At 44.8% G+C, this 22,187-nt stretch overlaps 2 protein-coding genes across 5 annotated transcripts in view; one reads left to right on the top strand and one right to left on the bottom strand.

Moving 5' to 3' along the window:
- Window positions 1-22,187, bottom strand: part of MPV17L (MPV17 mitochondrial inner membrane protein like) — a 136,057-nt gene that overhangs the window by 47,683 nt on the left and 66,187 nt on the right. The gene's annotated exons all lie outside the window — the stretch shown is intronic.
- MARF1 (meiosis regulator and mRNA stability factor 1) overlaps window positions 1-22,187 on the top strand; it is a 38,344-nt gene that overhangs the window by 12,594 nt on the left and 3,563 nt on the right. For all 4 annotated transcript variants that reach the window (XM_081169368.1, XM_081169366.1, XM_081169367.1 and 1 more), the window contains exons 8-26: window positions 248-676; window positions 1,944-2,110; window positions 2,191-2,349; window positions 3,571-3,754; window positions 4,083-4,261; window positions 5,077-5,157; window positions 5,335-5,571; window positions 6,246-6,365; window positions 8,770-8,945; window positions 10,237-10,457; window positions 11,527-11,669; window positions 12,444-12,577; window positions 13,436-13,638; window positions 14,216-14,443; window positions 15,436-15,666; window positions 17,460-17,669; window positions 19,244-19,304; window positions 19,412-19,519; window positions 20,968-21,138. In XM_081169368.1, coding sequence (XP_081025494.1) covers window positions 248-676; window positions 1,944-2,110; window positions 2,191-2,349; window positions 3,571-3,754; window positions 4,083-4,261; window positions 5,077-5,157; window positions 5,335-5,571; window positions 6,246-6,365; window positions 8,770-8,945; window positions 10,237-10,457; window positions 11,527-11,669; window positions 12,444-12,577; window positions 13,436-13,638; window positions 14,216-14,443; window positions 15,436-15,666; window positions 17,460-17,669; window positions 19,244-19,304; window positions 19,412-19,519; window positions 20,968-21,138 — 3,442 coding nt within the window. The remainder of the gene's footprint in view (window positions 1-247; window positions 677-1,943; window positions 2,111-2,190; window positions 2,350-3,570; window positions 3,755-4,082; window positions 4,262-5,076; window positions 5,158-5,334; window positions 5,572-6,245; window positions 6,366-8,769; window positions 8,946-10,236; window positions 10,458-11,526; window positions 11,670-12,443; window positions 12,578-13,435; window positions 13,639-14,215; window positions 14,444-15,435; window positions 15,667-17,459; window positions 17,670-19,243; window positions 19,305-19,411; window positions 19,520-20,967; window positions 21,139-22,187) is intronic.

Below are 22,187 nucleotides of genomic sequence, written 5' to 3'. Positions count from 1 at the left end.
GAGGAGACCCAGGCCAGCAGTGGTAGCTGGTAAATAGCCTGGCAATTAGTGATGTCTGTCCAAAGCTTAATCTTTGGAGTCTTTATCAGCCCATGTTCCAAATTTTCTTGAGCACAAATATTCCATAAGCTATGGTTTATCTGTGTTGCTGTTTCTTAATGATATAATACCAGCATACTTTGTCTTCAGCTATGATTCTACCCCCTAATCTCTAAAAGCCCACTAAAAACCAGCTGTTGTCTTTTAGGCATGCCATACCCTGCTATATGTTTACAACCTGCCAACAAACAGGGACAGCAAAAGTGTCTGCTACAGGCTCCGCCGTTTGTCAGACAATTGCGGAGGGAAAGTACTGACCATTTCTGGCAGCAGTGCTATCCTCCGCTTCTTAAATCAAGACAGCGCTGAGCGCGCTCAGAAGCGGATGGAGAATGAAGACGTATTCGGCAACAGGATCGTCGTTTCTTTTACCCCTAAAAACAAGGAGCTTGCTGAAGCCAAGAATGCAAGCTCTACTGGAGCGGAAAAAGTGAAGTCGCCCAAAAAAGCGAACAAGAGCTCAAAGCTGTGCCTCGTGGGCAGGGACTCCACTGATCCATCAGCAAAAGCTGCTGTGGGAAAAGGACCTCAGTTGCATGGCTCTGTTGCAAAGAACACCAGCGTGAAGAGCTTACAGGTAATAGCTTCATTAATTTAAAAGTCTGAGGTGGGTGAGACATGCCTTGGGGGGGGGGGTTAATCCACTAGTCTGCCCTACCCTTTGTCACCAGCCTCTATGAAGTGTGTCCATCTAAGTCAAACCCAGAGTAGATCTGTTGCAATGTGTGGACTTGTCAAGTTACAGTGGAAACCACATTTTTGGCCTTAGTGTCACATGCACTGCAGGCTCTGTCCCTCAAAATCTGCACACTGAACCCAGGTGTCCATAAATAGGTCGTCCTTGCATTCTGATGAATGTGCAAAACCGCCCTGTTGCAAATGTTTCTACTGAACTTGCAGGGGGCACAATCAATGCCACGTGCAGTGTTGGGAAGTGGGTTTCTGCTTGCTGCACCCCAAGGTTCCACTAGCTGGCGTATAATAAGGAATTGCATTGTGCTTCCCATATTTAGATTCTGCTTTTGCTGCTCAAACATCTGCACTAGCTGCCCACATGCTACTGGACCTGGTTCAAGGCTCTTGGGTCCAGGTTACCTTAAAGGCTTGATCTCAGATAATCCAGAGGAGTGCTCTTAATTGTCCCATGTGTTACAGAGGCCTGACTGGCTTTGACCTGAATTCAGGCTTCTAATGTCACTGGTCCCATGCTGCAGAATATTTTTCCAGCAGAGATTCGGCAGGCATCCTTGCATTTGATTTTCAGGCATGTCTTGAAGGTATTATTATTCCAACAGACCTTTGCAGCTGCTTACAGATTTTCTTGGGCAGTCATCTTAATGATTGTTTTGTATTGCTGAAGTTTTATGAGACAGTTGTTACATAGTTTTACACATAAATGATTTTCATTCATTTATGTAGCAAAATGTGTATACTGTTAAAAATGAACAGCAACAACAACCTCTAAGCGGCTAACCAGAAATATAAAACATTCAAAGTATTGATAAAAGCAAGGAAGTCCAGGTCTTCGAAAGCATTCAAAAGATGATTAAAATAAACAGTAGCTAAAAAGCAATAAATCACATGTAACTTCTACATGTCTGGATAAGTTGCCCAAACAAAAATGTTTTAAGCAAAAACTGAAAAGAGTGAAGGTGCCTGTCTGTCATCAGTAGGCCAGGAATTCCAAAGTGTAGATGCTTCTTCTAAGGAATATTCTTAATATGAATTGAATTTATATACTGCCCTATACCTGCAGGTCTCATATTCATGTCTAAGTTGTGAGTTGCATTTAGCCTACCATAATCCCCTCTTGCTTGCTGACCTGCATAATTTTTTCCTTCAAGGAACTTTGCCGCATGGAGTCAAAGAATGTGAACATTACCGAGAATCACAAAGACCCACTAAAAGAGGACACTGCGTCATTGCAAAGTAACTCTAGTGCATCAAGTTCTACAGCCCTGGCAACCAAGAAAGCAGGAGCAGGAGACTCTGTTCACAAAAACAGTCTAAAGTATGTCAGGTGCAAGTTTGAAATTTGTAAAAAGCAAGAATCGAAATTGCAAGCTAATGAGGCCATTCTTCTTCATGCAGGAAAGATTCTCTGGCAGCCAGAAGCATCAGCAACTCCCCGATAGAGAGAAAAGAGAAGGATGATGTATTCCAAGTTAGCTACCCATCTGCTTTCAGTATGCTCACAGCGTCAAGGCAGCTCAGTCCTGTGCTGATATCTCAAAGTCGCTGGTCCTCTAGGTAAGCACCTCTTGCAGTCCAAAGCTCTGACAAAAGCAGAAGACCCCTGGGCTCCATTTTTGGGGATTTCTCTGAATTCTCCTTTGGAATGCTTGTGCAGGGATGAATGCACCCCTGACACTGAGGTCTGCAGGGAAGCTTGTCATAAGAGCCAGCCCAAGATGCTTGGGAAACTTAGATGGGTTTTAATCTTGTTTCTCCAGCAGGAAGCCACTCTAGGGTTTCAGACAAGGGATATTCTTGGTGCCACCTGCCTTGTGTATGGAAATTGCTCTACTACTAAGCTATGGCCCTTAAGCTCTCTCCTCTGCTTTCATCCCCTTGCCATCCTCTTGAGTGTTGGCTTGTGGTTGATCCATTATCTGTCTGCACATGAAAGCAGAAGAGAGCAATCCTTGGTGTGTGAGGCAGACATAGGCAAACTTGGCCCTCCAGATGTTTTGGGACTACAACTCCCATGATCCCTGGCTAACAGAACCAGTGGTCAGGGATGATGGGAATTGTAGTCCCAAAACATCTGGAGGGCCGAGTTTGCCTATGCCTGGTGTGAGGAATTGAAAGGTCGCAGTGACTAACCTGGGATACCCATTTTTGTAACATGTGACTGGTGATGTTTGGAGACACTAGACCTTTTGTTTTTAAAAGTGAAAAAAGGATCTTTACACAAGAATTTAAAGGTTGCTCTGTGTTTCTGTATTATGTGAATGTGACACTTCTTGACTTCATTTATTCATTGAACAGATGTGTGTAACTCCAGTCCATTTGTTGCAAAATAGACCTGTTTGGGATTTTTTGCTGCTCACTGGAAGAGTACATGCTTTGCATGTCAATAGTCTTAAGTTCAGGTTCAATCCCTGAGACCCCCATCCAAAACCCTGGTGTAAAGACCTAGAGATGGGGTAGCCAGCATGGTGCCCTCTAAATACTGTTGCATTATGATTCTTGTCAACCACAACCAAGATGGTCGACAGTCAGGGATAGTGGGAGCTACACTCCCAACATCATCTGGAGGGAGCCACATTGGCTATCCCTGAGCCAGGAAGACCAAAAATCTGATTCTAGTATAACAACTGGATTCGGTATTTGAGATATTTCATATCTCTTAAAGAAAAATTGCCTTGCTTTTTAAATGTCTAAAGCGATTTCTCTCTCCTTGTGTGTGTTATGTACAGTGGAATGAATAATTCTAGAACTCCCTTGCTTTCTTCCCTACTTCATTAGGAGTGTGTCCCCAAACCTCTCAAACAGATCTTCTCCACTCACCTTCATCAATCACACTGGTAGCGTGGACTACCCAGATCCTTTTGCAAACGGAGCAGACATCCAGATTAGCAATATAGACTACAGACTGTCCAGAAAGGAGCTGCAGCAAACTTTGCAAGAAATCTTCTCTAAGCATGGCAAGGTAAACATCAGAGTTTACTTTCGTTTGCCCTGTTTCGGGTTTTGTGGATGCAGCTCAAGAGCAGAAACTCTTGTTCCTCATTGCAGATCATTTCAGAGCGGGTCGCATGTTAAAACAAATTGGCATAAACACAGAAATGGATGAACTACGACCATTGTGCCACCTGTGCTCTAGCCATTAATTCAACCGGCTTTATTGTCTGCAGAGAACCAGAGCTCTGCAATGTTGGAGAGGGTAGTTAGAACTGATTGTGTCGATGATTCTGTACATACACAAGTATCATATGTCAATCCTGGTATTTGTGCGCTGATTTGATCTCTTATTTCAGGTAAAGACTGTGGAACTCAGTCCTCATACTGATTATCAGCTGAAGGCTATAGTGCAAATGGAGAATTTACAAGAAGCAATACGTGCTGTCAACTACCTTCATAGATACAAAATTGGCAACAAGAGGATCCAGGTTTCGCTTGCTACAGGAGCTACCAATAAATCCCTGGCACTGGTTAGGTAATTTTAAAATAAGCTAGAACATCTTCTTACATGGAGACTTTTGAAGGCTGAGGATTAGCTATGCATCAAATAGTTAGATTAGAGTACCACATTTGAAGCATAGAGATGGTAGACCATGTTACCATGAAGAATGCTAAGGGAGTTCACCTGTCTTCAGAGTTACCTTAAATGAATAGAAGGATCTATCCTTTCTTTGTAGGTTGGGGCAGAATGGGGAAATAATGGATTCAAACTACAGCCAAGAATTCTAGGCTAGACATAAGCAGAGGAACAGCTACTTTGAGAACTTGGTTCTGTTATTTTAGGTCAGGCATCCCCAAACTCGGCCTCCAGATGTTTTGGGACTACAACTCCCATCATCCCTAGCTAACAGGACCAGTGGTCAGGGATGATAGGAATTGTAGTCTCAAAACATCTGGAGGGCCAAGTTTGGGGGTGCCTGTTTTAGGTGATCAACCCTTAAGGTGTAGGAATGACTGGCTCACTTCTTGAGGTCACCTTAAAGTCAAGGATGCCAATTGTTGAAGTCCAACAATACCTGGAGAGTTCCTCACCTCTGCCTTTAAGTTATATACCAAAAGAGTATTTATTACTGGAGGTCAGGGTACGTTAAACTCTTAAGAATTTTGAGCAAGACTACCTCTCTCATTTGGTGTATTGGCACTGGCGAAGAGTTAAACGCCTGCCTGGGCTATGTCAGCACTGTTCCTTTAAAAAAAATATTCTGGTGGATCTAGTGTAAATGGCAAAAATAGTTCGGAATAAAATGATTTACCATGCCTTTCCTAACACCAAATCACTTCCATTGGCAGTTCAGAAGCAATGTCCATTCTTCAAGATGCTCCAGCTTGTTGTCTGCCTCTTCTCAAGTTCACAGAGATCTACGAGAAAAAGTAGGTCTGAAAACTGCATGCCAAGTTACTTAAGAAATCTGGTATATTCATAACTCACTACTTTTATGATAGTAGTTTTAGAACGAGTTCTCTATACCAGGAGTAGGGCACAACCTCTCCTCTCCCCCCCCCCTTCCACTTCATTAAAGTTTTCAAATATTCTGGGTTGTTTTTTAGGTTTGGACACAAGTTAAATGTATCAGACTTGTATAAAATAACAGACGTTGTAGCCATCCGCGATCAAGGCAATGGAAGACTTGTATGTCTTTTACCCAGTAGTCAAGCTAGACAGAGCCCTTTGGGGTCTTCACAGTCTCATGATGGCTCTTCAGCTAACTGTAGTCCTATCATATTTGAAGAACTGGAATATCATGAGCCCATTTGCAAGCAGCACTGCATTAATAAAGATTTCAGGTAAGAGGTGTTTTTCAGATTTTTCCATCTTTCTCTGTAAGTGAACTCTGGAATTGAAATTGGAGCATTTTTATATACTTTATATTCTGCCCTCCAGTGGTTCCTGGGGTAATACATAATAATATGTTGAGATACACAAATCAGTATGAGAAATGCAACATCAGCAATATAAAATAGATTAGAATCTCAAGAAACTGAAGCAATCTTTTCAGCCCAAACCGTAAGTTTGGGGAAATGACCACATCTTAATCTGATCCTGGCATTATAAGGAGGAAGTTCCATACCTAAGCATTGTGGTTTAATAAAACTTTGCAAGTGTTTGGGGTTGTTAGGTTTTTAAGGGAATATCCCTACAGAACTGTCGGGCATATATTACTCTCCTTTAATAGCTGAGAAGCCTCATTATCTGTGGAGTTACATCAGCTTCCTGAACTGTATAAGATCTTTGAAAGATGGCAAATCCATGCCCATGTGGAAGAACCACTAATCTGCTTTGGTTATACCGTAATGATGACTCCAGTTTAGACTAGTAGCTGTTGGCCGCAAAAGTCCATAAGACAAAACTTCCACAGTAGCAAATTAAGAGTGGCAGCTTGCCAAAACTCTGGGCTGTATATATTCCTTTATTGCCTTACCCCAGTATAAAACTCTTCAATGTTTTCTTATTTCTCTAGTGAACATGACTTTGATCCTGATTCCTACAAAGTTCCCTTTGTGATTTTGTCTCTTAAGACCTTTGCACCGCAAGTTCATAGCTTGTTGCAGACCCACGAGGGGACAGTGCCGTTACTGAGGTAAAATAAAGTTCCTTAGCTGTTGTTTGAATGTTCAATAATGAACCGGGTTAAATCTCCCCCCCCCCCTTTTTCCCCCTGTAGTGAAGGGGATCCTTGGATAGATTGCTCCACCAACTCTCCACTAGGCTAGTTAGAAATGGTTCATCACTAAGAGAGAGCACCTCCTCCAGGCCCCATTCCACTTGAGTGTCTCTGTAGTTAAGATTCTGAGTTCTCTTAAGCATAATAATATATATACATATTTTTTTTTAAAAAAATCCAAATTCAAGATTAAATTATTAAATTTAATGGGAGTCATTTTGGACTCACAGCTGTCCATGGAGGCACAGGTCAAATCTGTGTCCAGGGCAGCTGTTTACCAGCTCCATCTGGTACGTAGGCTGAGACCCTATCTGCCTGCGGACTGTCTCGCCAGAGTGGTGCAGGCTCTGGTTATCTCCCGCTTGGACTACTGCAATGCGCTCTACGTGGGGCTACCTTTGAAGGTGACCCGGAAACTACAGCTAATCCAGAATGCGGCAGCTAGACTGGTGACTGGGGGCGGCTGCCGAGACCATATAACACCGGTCTTGAAAGACCTGCATTGGCTCCCAGTACATTTCCGAGCACAATTCAAAGTGTTGGTGCTGACCTTTAAAGCCCTAAACGGCCTCGGTCCAGTATACCTGAAGGAGCGTCTCCACCCCCATCATTCTGCCCGGACGCTGAGGTCCAGCACCGAGGGCCTTCTGGGAGTTCCCTCATTGTGAGAAGCAAAGCTACAGGGAACCAGGCAGAGGGCCTTCTCGGTAGTGGCGCCCGCCCTGTGGAACGCCCTTCCAGCAGATGTCAAAGCGATAAACAACTACCTGACATTCAGGAGACATCTTAAGGCAGCCCTGTTCAGGGAAGTTTTTAACGTGTGATATTTTATTGTATTTTTGGTTTTTATGGAAGCCGCCCAGAGTGGCTGGGGAGGTCCAGCCAGATGGGCGGGGTATAAATAATAAATTATTATTATTATTATTATTATTATTATTATTATTATTATTATTATTATTATTATTATTAAAACATGCCAAAAGTCAGGTCCGTCTGCTTTGTGACCCCCAATAGTGCTGGTCACAGGTGAGAGGTGAAATGCTGTGCAAAAAAGCCATCCTCTCTTTAGGCTACTTGGAATCATTCTCACTGCTCACTGCTCCCCTTCATTGGTTTTCTCTGACTCCTCACATTGAGGGTTACCCTGATTGCTGAAGGGGCTCTGAGTCTGTATTAAATGTTGGCTGTATTTGGACAATTGTATTCAGCAGAGATGCTATCTTCCAAAGACATGTTCTGAATTCTGCTCTTGCACAATACAAATACATAACCGCAGAGCGCATACTGCCTAGTTTAGAGCAATCTGAATATTAATATTTGTCTTCAGCATGTAAGAAACTGCAGATAACTAATTTGAATTGCTGCCTATCTTTACATTTTCTTTCTTATCTCTGATCTGCAGATACTTTCCTCTTGGCTAAGTTTCTGGTTGTGTCCTTTATTCCATGCTTGTGCCCTTTCTTTCCTCCGTCTCTTGCCATCCACACTGCTCCCTTCAGTTGTTTTAAGGAGTGTTTGAGAATACATTTTTCGATTTCTAGATGTATCCTATGTGCCACAGAGCCTCGATGCCCTTTGTAGGAATTGCTGTTGTAATTCACTGTAGCTGAGCAGAGTATGTGTTGTTGAATTCTAACACACAAGGATGTGTGCTTGTGGTCTTGAGATCAAGACTCTTACGGGAGGTCAAGCATGCAGACAGAGGCATTAAATGTTACTTATCTAAAGCTCAGTTGGTTTAGTGTCAGAGGACTTCATTTGGTGGCAAGAAGTGAAATGATTCATTAATTCCATGGACCTGTATCCTGTGAATGCTGCAAAATCACACAAGCTGGGTTTTTCAAGTAATGAATCATGCAAAAAGTCCCAAGTTCAATCCCTGGCGTCTCCAAGGAATGATAGCAATGTCCCCTGTCTGAAACCCTGGAGAGCTCCTGCCAGTCAGTGGAGACAATACCAACCTAGATAGACCACTCTCTTGACTTTCCTAAGTGTGTAGCAACTCTTTTTGTGATCCTTAGGTAATAAAATGCATAGCACCATCTGCTGACCTGTGGCAACCCTGCAACAGTTTTTTCAGACCCATGTCTCCAGTTCCAAATTCCTAGATTGCTGTCGGGTAGTCAGCTGTAGGTTGCGTCAAATTAAGGTCATGACAGCAAGTCACCTTTAATATCAACCTGCTTTTCTTACTTGCAGTGTAAACAGAGACTTGCTAATGCTTGTTTGCACCTGTTTTGCTACAAGATTGACCAAAGGTTTCGTTACAAGCGAGCAGTCTGGTCTAACGCTTTTTATATTATGTCGGTCTCTTTTGCAGCTTTCCTGACTGCTACGCTTCAGAATTCAGCAATCTGCAAATGGTGCAGGAAGGCCAGGGAGGTGTTCCTCTGGAGCATCTCATCACTTGCGTCCCTGGTGTGAATATTGCCACTGCACAAAACGGCATCAAAGTTGTCAAGTGGATTCATAACAAGCCACCACCTCCCACTGCAGGTGCATATTTCACTCTTTTATGCATCAGTTTTTGTGTTAGTTTCTTGCTTCTAACATCAGTAGCGTGCAAATAATTCTGTTCCTTTGTGTGACTGATTTGCTTGGGAACTTGTGGTCCTCCAGATCTTGGTGGGTTACAACTCCTGTCATCGCTAGCTAATGACCATGCTGGTTGGGGCTGATGGGAGTTGGGAGTCCAGCAGCTTTTGGAGGGTCACAGGTTCCCTATTCCTGACATAGCATATACCCTAGAAGACACTGTGGCAGCCCTCTGTCAACATACTGGTTTAGATGCGGGATAACCAGCACAGTGCCTGCGTGCACCAGTATGTTGCCAGAGGGCTGCCACAGTGCCTCCCAGGCTATCTGCTGCACCAGATTACAAGAAACGAGGATGAAAATGCTCTCCCTGTGCCCCTCTAGTTGCTAACAGTGCCTTAATAAGTCTTTGCTAAACATGCCCACTTCCATGATGGGACAACTGCTGGGCTTTGAATTAGTTGGACCGGGGAGAGGAGGATCATTGTTGACTGAGCTATGCATGTATGTGCATGGAGTAGAGAAGAAAAGAAGGAAATATGGAGTGATTTGGAGGGGGACACCAAGTGGGGTAGATGGAGCCTTGAGGGGAGCAAAAAGAGGACAGGTATGATCATGGCAGGAAGAGAGGATGAGAACTGTATTTGCTGGATGGGGTGTGGGAGGCATGTATAGAGAGAGTACCAAGGGGAGGTGGCAGTATTCATGAAAGAGGTTGGGGGAGTGAGGGGTGCTTTTTTAAAGATGACTTGCTGCCTTCTGGGTGTTCTGTTGGACAGATTGCTGTGAGTTCAGATGAGTGGTTTTGATTCCAGGGTTCAGACTATGACTTCCATCCCGTTCCTTGAGCAAGCTTTGCTTTTCAAATGACCATTCAGCTTGCAGCAAAAAACAGGGAACAAAATAGTAGCTGTGTGTTCTGGAATCCAGACCCCAGTTCTGTGAGGGAAAGAAAATTCCCACTCAATGCCTGAAATCCCTTTTGGACATACCAAGTTTGTCGCTCTGGAATTCCAGCCACAGTTCATATTTTTGCTTTGTTGTGACACGAGCTTGTCTTCAGATAGTGGCCTTTTTCTTTTTGTCACTTTGTAATTAGATTTTAGTCTGTAGAGACGTGATACTTCCCCCAAATCCATGGTGTTCCTGTTCTGATTTACTCCTAGTTTTGCCTGTAGTTTTCATCATACGTATTCCATTTATGTCCCTTACCTCCTAAGCCAGAGAGTTCTTCTTGCCCCCCCCCTTTTAGAGCCTTGGATTCTCCGTTCTACAAGCCCTGTGGGTAACCCACAACTTATTCAGTTCAGCAGAGAAGTGATTGATCTCCTTAAAAACCAGCCATCGTGTATCATGCCTGTCAGTAAATTCATCCCAACATACCATCACCATTTTGCAAAGCAATGTCGTGTGTCTGACTATGGGTGTTCCAAGTTAATGGAGTTGCTGGAAGCGGTGCCTCATGTGTTGCAGGTGAGTTCAGTCTCAATTTTATTGAAGTGCGTGTTTCCATGCGTGATGAGTGTCAGTTCACATAAAAGGCTAGCTTTAACTGCAGTAAAAAAGTCCTCATTTTGACTTTAAGGGTGGTGTGTCAGGATAACAGCAGTGAAGAAAAGTTATCTGGTGCCTTCCACAGTCTTCAGGGATGTTGTAGATCCCCTCTTTAAGAAGCTGGTGTTGAAATTTAATTTACACAGGACAAGCAAGGTCCTACTTTTACATTGCCGATTGCTTGGAAGGGATTCTCTTACCCGTAATCTTTTGGTATGTAGCTTTACTGCTGTGACCCAGGACATCAAAGGCATTTGCATCTGTCCAGGTTGCATGCCAGAAGATGAGATTGGCAGCTCTGTTCCAATAGGTATCCTATGTTGGCTATTGCCCAACACCTGGAAATCTTTGCCATCGCCTCACCTTGGCAGTTGTCTTCTCAAGCTGCTTTATGGCTGTTGCAGTTAACAGGGCACCAGCCCTGTCTGGTACCCTCCACACATTGTTGCGCTCCCATCATCCCAGCTCCTATCATCCTTGGCCAGAATGGCCTATGGTCAGCCTGTAACCCAGAACACATCTGTCATGTGTCATGAACTGGTTGGGCAGAGAGAAATAGTCAGAGGAACCTGCTGGGGAACCCTCAAGGGAAGAAGGCTCAGAGCCTGGGGAGTGGTGGTGGGACATTGAAGAGGAGGTGAAGAGGTAACAGGGATTCAGCCCTTGAGCCATGTGTTGGACCCCCTTGTTTTAAAATAAGTAAGCCTTTTGCCACTATTTGTTAATATTGACTTCTTACCTGTCCCAGAGGGGTTCCTACAATGTAAAAATACAGTGCCAAGTTTGACTGCAAGAGTTGCTTTACTGGACAATGTGGATGGAGATCCAGGGAAATGTCATTACTGGTGTGAAGAAGCAATCGGGGCTAAGCTTGGTGTGCAGATACTTATTCTCATGGCATGCGGCTGCAAATAAGCTCAAATGCAGCAGTGTTTTGACTGTGGGAGTCACATACTTCATCTAAAATGTGGTGTCTTTTTCCTTCCAGATTCTCGGGATAGGCACCAAGCGTTTGTTAACCTTAACGCATAGGGCCCAAGTGAAGCGATTTACTCAAGACCTGTTTAAGCTTCTCAAGTCCCAGGCCAGCAAGCAAGTGGTTGTGAGGGAGTTCTTTCAAGCTTATCATTGGTACGTAAAGAGAACTGTGGCCTGTGCATAGCCTGTGTTTACACATTGACACTTCAAAGCTTTTTTTAAAATGAAAAAAATTAAAGACTTTGAGCTTCAGGGAAGTAACATTTCCCCTTCGAAGGGGAAGGAGCAGCTTTCTCCTTTCCAAAGTCAGAATCTGAGGAGCAGAAACAAAAGCCAAGTTGAGAAGGAAGGATGGGGGGGGGGTTAAAAAATGGCTGATGTTAAATCTTATGAAGTTTGCCAATCCTAAAGGCAGGCAGGATGATGCACTTGGTGGTTTGCTGTATGGATTCATGGGGGACACAAACTTTGGCTTGTTAACCACGACCTACTCTTCCCTTCCTGGGTCCTCTGGTATGTTTAAAGAATACCTAGGAATGGGGCAGGATTTTCCCTCGCACTAAAGTTTTCCAAAAGTTCTGTTAGAAAGTTGCAATAGAGAAGGAGAAATCTTGAGAACTTTCTGATCGAAAGTCTGAAATGTCTAGAGAAACAATTAATGATACTGATTTTTAAACCCCGGCAATGCCAGGGCCTGCTCCTAAGTTTTACTCAAAGTAGACCCATTGACATTGATGAACGTACTCATCTTCATTAACTTCAGTGGGTCTAATTATGAGTTGAACACTTCCCGTTGCCTCTCATATTATTCATATCTTCATGTGGAGATGGTAGCAATGGAAAAGGTGCTGGATTGTGCCTTTTTCTGTTCTCGTTTACCCTAAATACCTTGAATGTGAATTCACTTCTTTCCATCCCATTATCTAGGTGCTTCTCAAAAGACTGGGACGTGACGGAATATGGAGTGTGCGAGTTGGTGGATCTCATATCAGAAATTCCAGACACAACAATCTGTTTGTCTATGCAAGATAATGAGATGGTAATTTGTATCCCCAAAAGAGGTACATCCTCATTTTAGGAACTTAACCCTCTTCCTTTTTCTTTTTTTTTAACACACAGACTATAGTTGGTGCCCTGGTGACAAGTATACTTTTGGCTTTTTTGTGAATGAATTGAAGTTTATGGTGAGCAGCAGGTAGAGACTTGGAGCTGTGTTTTGATTGGGCAATTCGTATATCCTTTTATTTAAAGAAAAGATCACAGGGTAGTTCACATGTAAACACAAACAGAACAGAATGCAATTTAAACAAAAGATTGATATCCAAACTCTCTAAAAAGCTGCAGAGAATGAAGAGCATTTTTGCATGACACCTAAAGAACATAAGAGACTCCCCGGCCAAGGATTCTATTCCCACGGGTGCCTTGAGCCTTAAGAGTAAAGATGCTTATGACCTGATGCAAAATAAAAGTTATATATTGCTGTCATTCTGTTTCATACCTCCCTTCACCATTAAGTCCCAGGACAGGTTGTAGCAATTTGAAAACAAAGTGTTGGAAGTCAATTTTGAAAAATGACGATAATCAGTTCTTAAAAATTCAGAATGTGTCTTGAGAAGCAATGCAAGGTAAGGTGAGTCTGCTGGATCAATGGCCCATCTTGTCCAGGTTCTTTTTCTCATAGTGGCCAAGCAGCACTCTGCCCACCTGTGATTCCCAGCCACTGGTTTTCAGAGACATAACGCTTCTGACCGTGGAGGTGAAGCAGAGCTAACTGTGGCTAGTAGCTGCTGTGTTCTGGAGAGCACTCCTTTAAACTAGCAGTTGAGCTGGAATAGAAGCCTTGTTGCTGGGAGAGTGCTAAAGTATTAGTCTTGTTGCTTTTACTTTCCTTAGTTTTGCATCTCTTCTCTCGTTTTCAGAACGTACCAAGGAAGAAGTGGAAAGGACAAAGCAGTTCTCCAAGGAAGCAGTGGACTTGTTGCGCCACCAGCCCTATTTTCGCATGCCTTTCAATAAATTTATCCCATTCTATCACCACCACTTTGGACGCCAGTGCAGACTTGCCTATTATGGATTTACCAAACTACTTGAACTCTTCGAAGCCATACCAGATGTCCTGCAGGTAGAATCAAGATACTCTGGGGTCCTCGTGCATCCACACTAAATAACCTTTCTAGCCTTATTGAGTTGTGCTCAGTGTTTGGGGGAAACTCTTGTTGCCTATAGAACTGAGCCTTGTTTTTAGAGTTGGTTTCTGGGTGCTATTGCACTTACACGGGCAAACGTTGGAAGTAAACCACTTCTTTTTAAAAAGCCATTTAACTGTTCGTGTTAACAATTGGCGGGAAAAACTTATAAAATCATGGTATTTCAACACCACCTAGAAAGAATTGCAAGTGTGAGGGGAGATCCTTCAAATTCTAATACAGTCAAACCTTGTTCTGTGTCCGCCTCCGCTTGCTTCCACTTCGGCGAACATCTGCGGCAAACCCGGAAGTACCAGAACGGGTTACTTCCGGGTTCGCCACTTGTGCATGGGCAGAAGCGGCGCTTCGATGTGCGTCATTGCGGCGGGACCTCCAGAACGGATCCCTGCTATAACCCAAGGTTCCACTGTACTCCATTTGTGCATTGTAAGTACTGCCTTCCCCAGCCCCCACCTAAATAATTCCATTAACCAAGCTGACTTCTACCCTCAGGTGCTGGAATGTGGTGAAGAAAAAATCCTTGCACTAACAGATGCGGAAAAGGTCAAAGCTTTAGCTGCCCAGTTTGTTAAATTGCTCCGATCTCAGAGAGACAAATGCCTTATGATGGCAGATGTGCTCACTGAATACGCTAAAACATTTGGCTACCCGTTGCGTCTCCAGGACTACGATGTTGGCTCTGTTCCAGCTCTGATGCAGAAACTTTGCCATGCTATCAAGGTATATTTTAGCACGACTTGGCATGACAAACGTAGATTTGGTGGGGACTGAGGGAGGGGCGTAGAGAGGGAGAGAGCTGTATTGCTCAGATACATGATGGAAAATAATACCAAGATCTTAAATGACTGGTCCTTCTCTCTGCGTAAAGGGCTGCGTAAACAATATGGATGGTGTGTTTTTTAAAGAACTCGTGTTCATTTTCAGTATAATTGGATCACTAGAGAAACCCAAGAATCTCAATTAGAATAAGTTACTAATAGATTCCCCCTGTCCCTGCCGGAAATGATCACAGCCTCAGGGGCACACAGCAGAATGGAAAATTAAGTGACAGGAAGCTGATGCTTTGTCAAAAGCTATGAGATTCTTGAGTTTCTCTGAGATTCTTGGATTTTGGTTAATCCGTTAAAACAGCCATTGGTTGCAGCAGATTTTACAGACAAAGCTACTTTGTGATATGATTTGTAGCTACACGTTCTTCCAAGGAGGGCTGAGGGTTATGTTGGAAGCAGCTGGAAGTGTCCAGAGAAAGGGCCTTTGCAGCAGTGGCGCCCTGATTATGGAATATTTCCTCCCACCCTGGCTTGCTGGGAACAAAGTTATGGTCTTTTCTGTGCCAGGTGAAGATTTCTCATTTTAAGATCATTCTAAGATCTTCACATCTTTTAGTTCTGCTTTGTTAATGTGTGATTCACTCTGGTTGTTTTTCGTTTAGTTTTTCTTTCTACTGTGGTTTTGCTGTTTCAATTTAATGCTCTTGTCTGCCTTTTATGGGATTTTTTATTTTTATTTTTATTGTTAGCCACCCAGGGGACATTGTTAATTGGGTTATATATAGGTGATGTAAATAAAACAGTGTGCAGAATGCTTCTTAAATCTGATTGCTAAACAGCAAGATCCCTTCTTAAAGCTGCAGTGTGTTAGCAGCTTTTGCCTTGCGCATTGGTGTAACTGGATTTGCCCACCCACCACCATTTTTATTCAAACTCCTCCAGGTCGTTGATGTAGAATCTGGTAAACAGCTCCAGCTTATAAATAAAAAGTCTCTCCGGACCTTGGCTACCCAGCTTCTGGTGCTTCTGATGACCTTGGATGAAACCAACTTTGTTTCTGTTGAAGAGCTTAAAAGGCATTATGAAACCACCCAGGGCGCTCTCCTGAATCCATGTGAATATGGCTTCATGACGTTTACTGAACTCCTGATGAGCGTGCCTTATCTCACGGAGGTAAGGGAGAAGATGGCTTGGCTCCTAATGCCCAGCGTAGCACTTGTTTGCTATGCTGGGCTCTGTTTTCCTTTCTTCATGAATCAGTCTTCGTTAATACAGAAGCATAGCATGGGTTGCCAGTGCCCGGGGTGGGCAAACCACAAATGCCGCAGGAGCACTCCTGCCACCAAAGTGAAGCCGGGCCATGCTGTGTGGGGAGCCCTACCAGCTGACATGGCCCTTGGAAGGCAAATCCTTCCAACATCCATGGAGAGGAGCGTTGGGCTTCTGCTGGGGTTGCCCCTTGACCACCTCTCTCCATCCGTGACCACTCACCATGGGCCTGGGCTGCTTCGCTGCCTTTGCCAACTTTACCCAAGTCGGCACCTGTGGGGGGGGGGGTGCGTGGTTGCACTCCCTCGGAAATTTGTGCCTGGGGCCGCAGCTTCGTCCCCATGCTACACCACTGGTCTTGGGTCACATCTGCACTGTAAGCTTAAAGCACTATGATACTACTATAACAGCCATGGCTTCCTCCAAGGAATCCTGGGAACTGTAGTTTCCTCTCATAGAGCTGCAACTCTGAGTAGTTTAACAGTCAGGCTCTCTTCCTAGGGAACTCTGTGAATTGTAGCTCTGTGGAGGGAGTAGGGGGAGTCTCTTAATAACTCTCAGCACCCTTAACAAACTACAGGTCCCATGATTCTTTGGGGGAAGCAGACTATTCACCGCAGGAAGCTGCCTTATGAGTCAAGCTATTGGTCCATCTAGCCCAGAGTTACCAACACAGACTGGCAGCAGCTCTCCAGATTTTCAGGCAGTTGCATCTCTCTACCCTACCTGGAGATTCCAGGGATTGAACCTGGCACCTTCTGCATAGAAGGCAGTGCCTTACAGCTGAGCTACGGCCTTTCACCCATTTAGTTCAGTATAGTCTTGGCTGGCAACAGGTCTTCAAAGTTTCAGGCGGTGGACCATTCCGGTTCCCTGCTTACATCTGGAGATGTCAGGGATTGAACCTCTGCCCGCTGGGCTTAGATTAGCCTTTCGGGAGCAGGTGTGAGAGCTCAAGTTAACAGGCAGCATTGAAAACAAGGAGAAATAAAATTGGACAGCAGAAGAGTCAGCTGAGAAAAACAGACAGCTGTTGTATGTGCAGACAAGGATTCAGTTTGTGGACATAGAAAACAGATCAAAGGAAGAGAAGGAAGGGTCCCAGTGGATTAGGAATCTTTGCAGCTGCTGCTGCTGCTGCTTAGTTCTAAGTGCAGAAACTTGTTCCCTCGGTTTCCTAGCCACAATCCATTACGCCGTACCCTGAATAGCGTGCCTTGTTATATTGCCCTTCAGTATGTGGCCTCCAACAACTGGAAGAAACTTAAGATTGTTCCCTCCAGTACAAGGGGCAGGGTGACCTGGACTCAAAGCTGCTGATCATTTACTGTACCTTGAGCGGAAGTGACAGCAACTGGATTTGCGTACAGCCTCTGATGATAACCTTAGAGTCCAGGTCGCTTTATATTCCAGCCTTAATGTAACTGAAATGAGGCACTCGGGCGTTCTCAAGGAAGGATTGCAGCCGGTGACTCACATGAAGCTTTTAATTATGGCTTCTTGCATATACAGATCAACCTAATGTTTTAGTAACTGTATCACGTGTGTTGGATTTGTTTTTAAGTGCAACTCCAAACCGAATTGCAATTAAAATGAAGAGCGGGGTAAAAAAATGTGTTCAGGGATGTTCTTTTATTAAATACTCTGCAATGCCCAAAGGTCGGAAGACTTCATATGCGTGGTTTTCCCTCCCACAGGTTTTTGTTGATGGTGAGGCAGAATATGTCAAGCTCACAAGCCTGTATGTTTTTGCCAAGAAAGTGAGGTCTTTGCTTCATACCTACCATTACCAGCAGATCTTCTTTCATGAGTTCTCAACAGCTTATAGCAAATACACAGGTGAAGTGTTGCAACCCAAAGCATATGGCTACAATAATCTTGAAGAACTCCTGGGAGCAATTCCACTGGTTTGTAGCAGTTGTGTTTTTCTTTTTAGTAGTAGTACTTAATTGATTCCTTAGATCCGCTTGTGCAGTTTAATCGGTGCTTTTTAATATAGATGAGCTCTTGCGAAGTCAGGCAGGTGATTTGAAGACTAGGGTTTCCTGGCTTTGTGCTGTGAGCCCCCCTCAATTCAAAAGGGAGGAAAAACTGGGAAATGGGATTTTCCAGAGCTTCAGAATGTTCAAATATTTTACATTTCTAAATGTTCGCCATTTAAACAAGCGCTAAGCAAGCCCCACCCCAACCTCTTGCACTCAGTGCTTCCACCTTCCTGCCTTCAGCACAGAGGTCTTACAAAGATATTTTAAGCATTCAGATGAGAATGCTTTGAAACCTCCAGTTGGGAGTGTTCCTGCTGTGCAGAACCATGTAGAAAAGTCTTAAGTTCATTCTTTTGAATGTGCTTAGAACAGAGGCTTTCAACCTTTTTGAGTCCACGGCTCCCTCGATCAACTACAGTCTTTCTGCGGCACCCCTGTGGGGCTCAGGAGCCCAGTTATGTCACCCCTTACCTGCAGATCTGGCAGCCCCTCACCTTTTTCGAACACCCTTGTGGGGTGTTCCCTCAGCCTCCTCTCCCCTGTCCTTGGGAGTTCTCCAGGCAACCGCTTCTGCCACCCATGCCCCACAGAGGCCTGGGAAGCACCCCATGGCCAAAGGCACCATTCACCTGGGAAGCTTGTAGCCAGGGCTGCTGCAACAAACAGTTGTGCAAGCCTTTGGAAGGCAGAAAATGCAAGAGGGCGTCAGAGGAGGGAGGGAAGGAAAGAGGGACAGAGGCCAGTGTTGCCCATGGCACCCCTATTATTCAAGATACCCCAGGGTGCCACGGCACACAGGTTGAAAACCACTGGCTTAGAACAAAGGTGAAGGACCTCTGTCCTGTGGGCCAGATTTGGCCCACCAGGCCTCCCCCATTTGACCGGCGAGGCCATTCTGGGCTCAAAAGGGACTTTGCAGGCGCTGCTCTCTATGCAGTGCTTTCCTAGCACCCAGGAGCCAGCTGGAAAGCGCTGCGGCTCATGGTTTGGGAAGCACAGCACACTGGTTTGCGCAAGCCCTTTGAACTCTCTCCTCCCTCACCCTCATGGGACCAACTTCAACAGGTGCCAGTCACCTGGTGTCAAATGATAGACAGGTGGGGGTGGGGCACCCTAACCCTACCCTGGCCTTTGAAGCTTGGGATAAAATAATTTTTTGAACCCACCCTATTGCTGTAACTCCTAGTTTGTTTTAAATTGCTGTTAAACCTCCCCCCCCCCCAATTGGGACATTATAGTGGAGGGTAGGAAAGAAATCAAATAAATGATATGATCAAAGGACTTGTAATCCTTTCTTAATTGACATTTTGTTAAGCCAGGCGGGTGGGGTGGCAGAGAGAATATTTAACAACTGTTGGAATCCTGCCTAATATTGAATGTAGTTTGCTTCACGAGGGAATACCAGAAAAGAAAGAGAAGAAAAACAGTCAAAATAGAGAGTTTTGCTGAGTTCAGTCATCTTACCTCAAACATTGTCATTATTGCCTTCTAATTAGGTGGTCTGGATAAAAGGTCATGGTCATAAGAGAATTATTGTCCTTAAGAACGACATGAAAAGTAAGTAATCCCTGGTTAGAGATAACTTTTTAAAAAAGAAATACTTGAATTACTGGTGAGCATATTTGCCCAAGGGAAGCATTGCTCACCATCTTCCCTTCTCATAGCTCGTTTTAGCTTGCCTGGCCTTCCTCTTGCCGATGGTGATGGACAAGCTACAGAGACAGCAGAAGCAAGTGAATCCTTGGAATTAAAACTAGAAGCATCAGATTCTGGTAATTGCTATATATCAGGGGTCAGCAGACTTTTTTAGGAGGGGACCAGTTCACCGCCCCTCAGACCTTGTGGCGGGCCGGACTGCGCGCACACACACACAGCAGAGGGGGACTTCTCTCTCCTCCCCTGCTTTCCTACCTCCTCCGCCGCTCTGTCTGCGGTTGGGAGCCGGTGGTGGTGGTGGTGGTGGCACCTCTCCTTTCCTGGCCAGTTTTCCAGTGCGTGGGGCCAGCAGACGCACCAAGCTCCAGCCGAAGCCCCATGATGCACCCGTCACGGTGTTCACAGCACGACCATCGATGAAGAGGCCGGCGGGCAGGTGATGAGTCTGGGCCACACTGAGGCTTCAGATTGGCTGTCATCAAAGCCCAGCTCCCTTCCTCCTCAGGGTGGGGAGAGGGAGGGAGGAGGGGGGGGATGTCGCCGGAAAAAAATTGCAAAAAAATGGCGCAACCTGAACAATCACACCGATCCAAGCGGCGATTCCAGGACCGGCCGTGGGCCGGATCCAGAGGGCAATTGGGCCTCATCCGGCCTGCGGGCCTTAGTTTGCCGACCCATGCTGTACATAGTGAACATGGCTGGTTTAGCTTCATTGATTTCAGTGGGTCTGCTCTGAGTAGGACTTAGTTGAATGCAACACTAAATCAGCTTGGGGATAAATTGGGCACTGTAGTCACAAGTAAAGGCAGTCACTGTGGCTATGATCCAGAAAGCTGTTTGCCTAACTCATGCCTCCTTTTGAGCTTGGGCCACTGGGTCTGCAAGGCTCTGTTGATGTCTGAGAGTCAACTACTACTCTGAGAGGAAAGTCAGAACCCATGATGAACTGGCTGGATGCAGAGGAGTACTGGGAGGCACCAGCTGGGAAACCCCCAAGGGGACACCCAGGGGAAGAAAGCTCAGAGCTAGGGGTCTGGGGGGGGACAGACGACAATGAGTGGTTGGGGAGAAGAGGGAACAGACTGGGAGGAGGAGGTGTTGGAAACAGAAGAGGCAACCGGGTTTAGTGAGCAGGAAGAGGCTGGGGCAGAGAGCAGTCCTGATTTGGAGGCCAAAGAGGAAGGGGGCCAGGAGGCAGAGAGAGAGGAGGCCAGCTGCTGAAGAATCTAGGGAGTCTCCCTCCTGCTGCAACCAGTTCCCCTCCCTGCTGGTCTCCCAGAACATGCAGAGAAATGAGCAGAAGAGAGATTGGATGCAAACTGATTGCTTGGAAAAAACTCTGAAAAGCAGGGGACTTAAGCAACTGTGGGAAAGGACCTTCAGTCCTTGCAACTGCATCATTGGGCCAACACCTACTGGGAAGAGTTGTTGGGATCACTAGGCCTGCATGGTTTTCATTTCTTGGAATAGAGTTGTTAACTTCACTAACATGATTTGTTTTTTATTGCTGACCTCCTGACTCCTGGTAGTGAGTTACAATTTCTCCTCTCTGTTTTTCCTGCAGTCTCTAATTCGACTGAGCAAGAGCTGCTTTGCCTCACAAACATGTCGCCTGTGGATCTGTTGTGTGAGCCTGTCCCTTCCTGTCTGCCTTCCCCGCAACTGAGACCAGACCCAGTCATCCTTGTACCGGCAGATCTCATTCAGTTCGAAGAACATCCACCAACCCTTTCAGGTAAAAATGAGTGTGCTCTTAAAGGAGATCTGTCCTTGGACGTTCTGACCAGTAGCTGTTTCCAATAGGAGCCATTCTGCCTTTGTTTCAGGACCTCCAAAATCGTTGGACTTCCCTTCCAGTGCAATTGTTTTTGTTTTTTTTTAAATAATTTTTATTAACCGGCCAATCTCATCAAATCAAATCACATCACATAAATTCCGAATTACAAAGCCGAATTTTAAATTTTGTTGAGGGAACCCATATTTCAAGATCCGAAGGGGGATTCTGATCATCTTCTTGCTACTGTGTTAATGTCCAAATCAGTCCAAACAAAGTTCATAATTCTATCCAGACTTATCTTGCTGTTTCCACATCACATCTTGTTCATATATTCTCTCTTTTTTCTTTATGATCTCTTCTGATAGTCTCCTTAAGCCGATAAACACCAATAATAATCCTGTGTGAATTTTTCCGTTCTTCCAGTCCTCAAATCGAGATGGTTTCCATATATCATCGCCTTCATAGATAACAGCGCTCTTTCCATCATTAATTACAGAACTGTCGTTCTTAAGTCCCACTGAGCAGTTTCATCCACAATATAAAAACAGCTCTATTTCTCTATTTCTCCTCTCAGACTTAAGTCCTCCAACAGAACTTCCCAATATGGCGACGGTATTTTTAACTGCGTCATTCCAAAGCCCTTATACATTCCACACTCTTCTTAAAGCATGCTCTGGTTCAAAAGTTTATCTCCATACAGCCTTAAATCCACAGCTTAAGTCCTTAAAACGACATTTCTGACTTGTGGGTGGGGGGGATTCTTGTTTAATCACATAAAGGAAAAAAAGGAAGGTTTTTCTCCCCCTCCCCCATCAGTCCCTTTGCCATACCGAGTCTTGGCGTATCTTCTCATGATCTATACTTGTTCCTCCGACTCGTCTTGTTTTATCAGAGATCTCTTCTGTTAGCAGTCTTTACTCCCCCTTCTTCCTTGAAATATGTGCATTAGCTTCATCCAAATTATTTCTTTTGAAGTTCTTGCAGCTAGTGGCGCGGATCAGAGACGG

The sequence above is a fragment of the Podarcis bocagei genome (assembly GCF_964188305.1).
Source record: "Podarcis bocagei genome assembly, chromosome: 14".
NCBI classification, from domain to species: Eukaryota; Metazoa; Chordata; class Lepidosauria; order Squamata; family Lacertidae; genus Podarcis; species Podarcis bocagei.
This window is presented reverse-complemented; position numbering and strand designations above follow the sequence as displayed.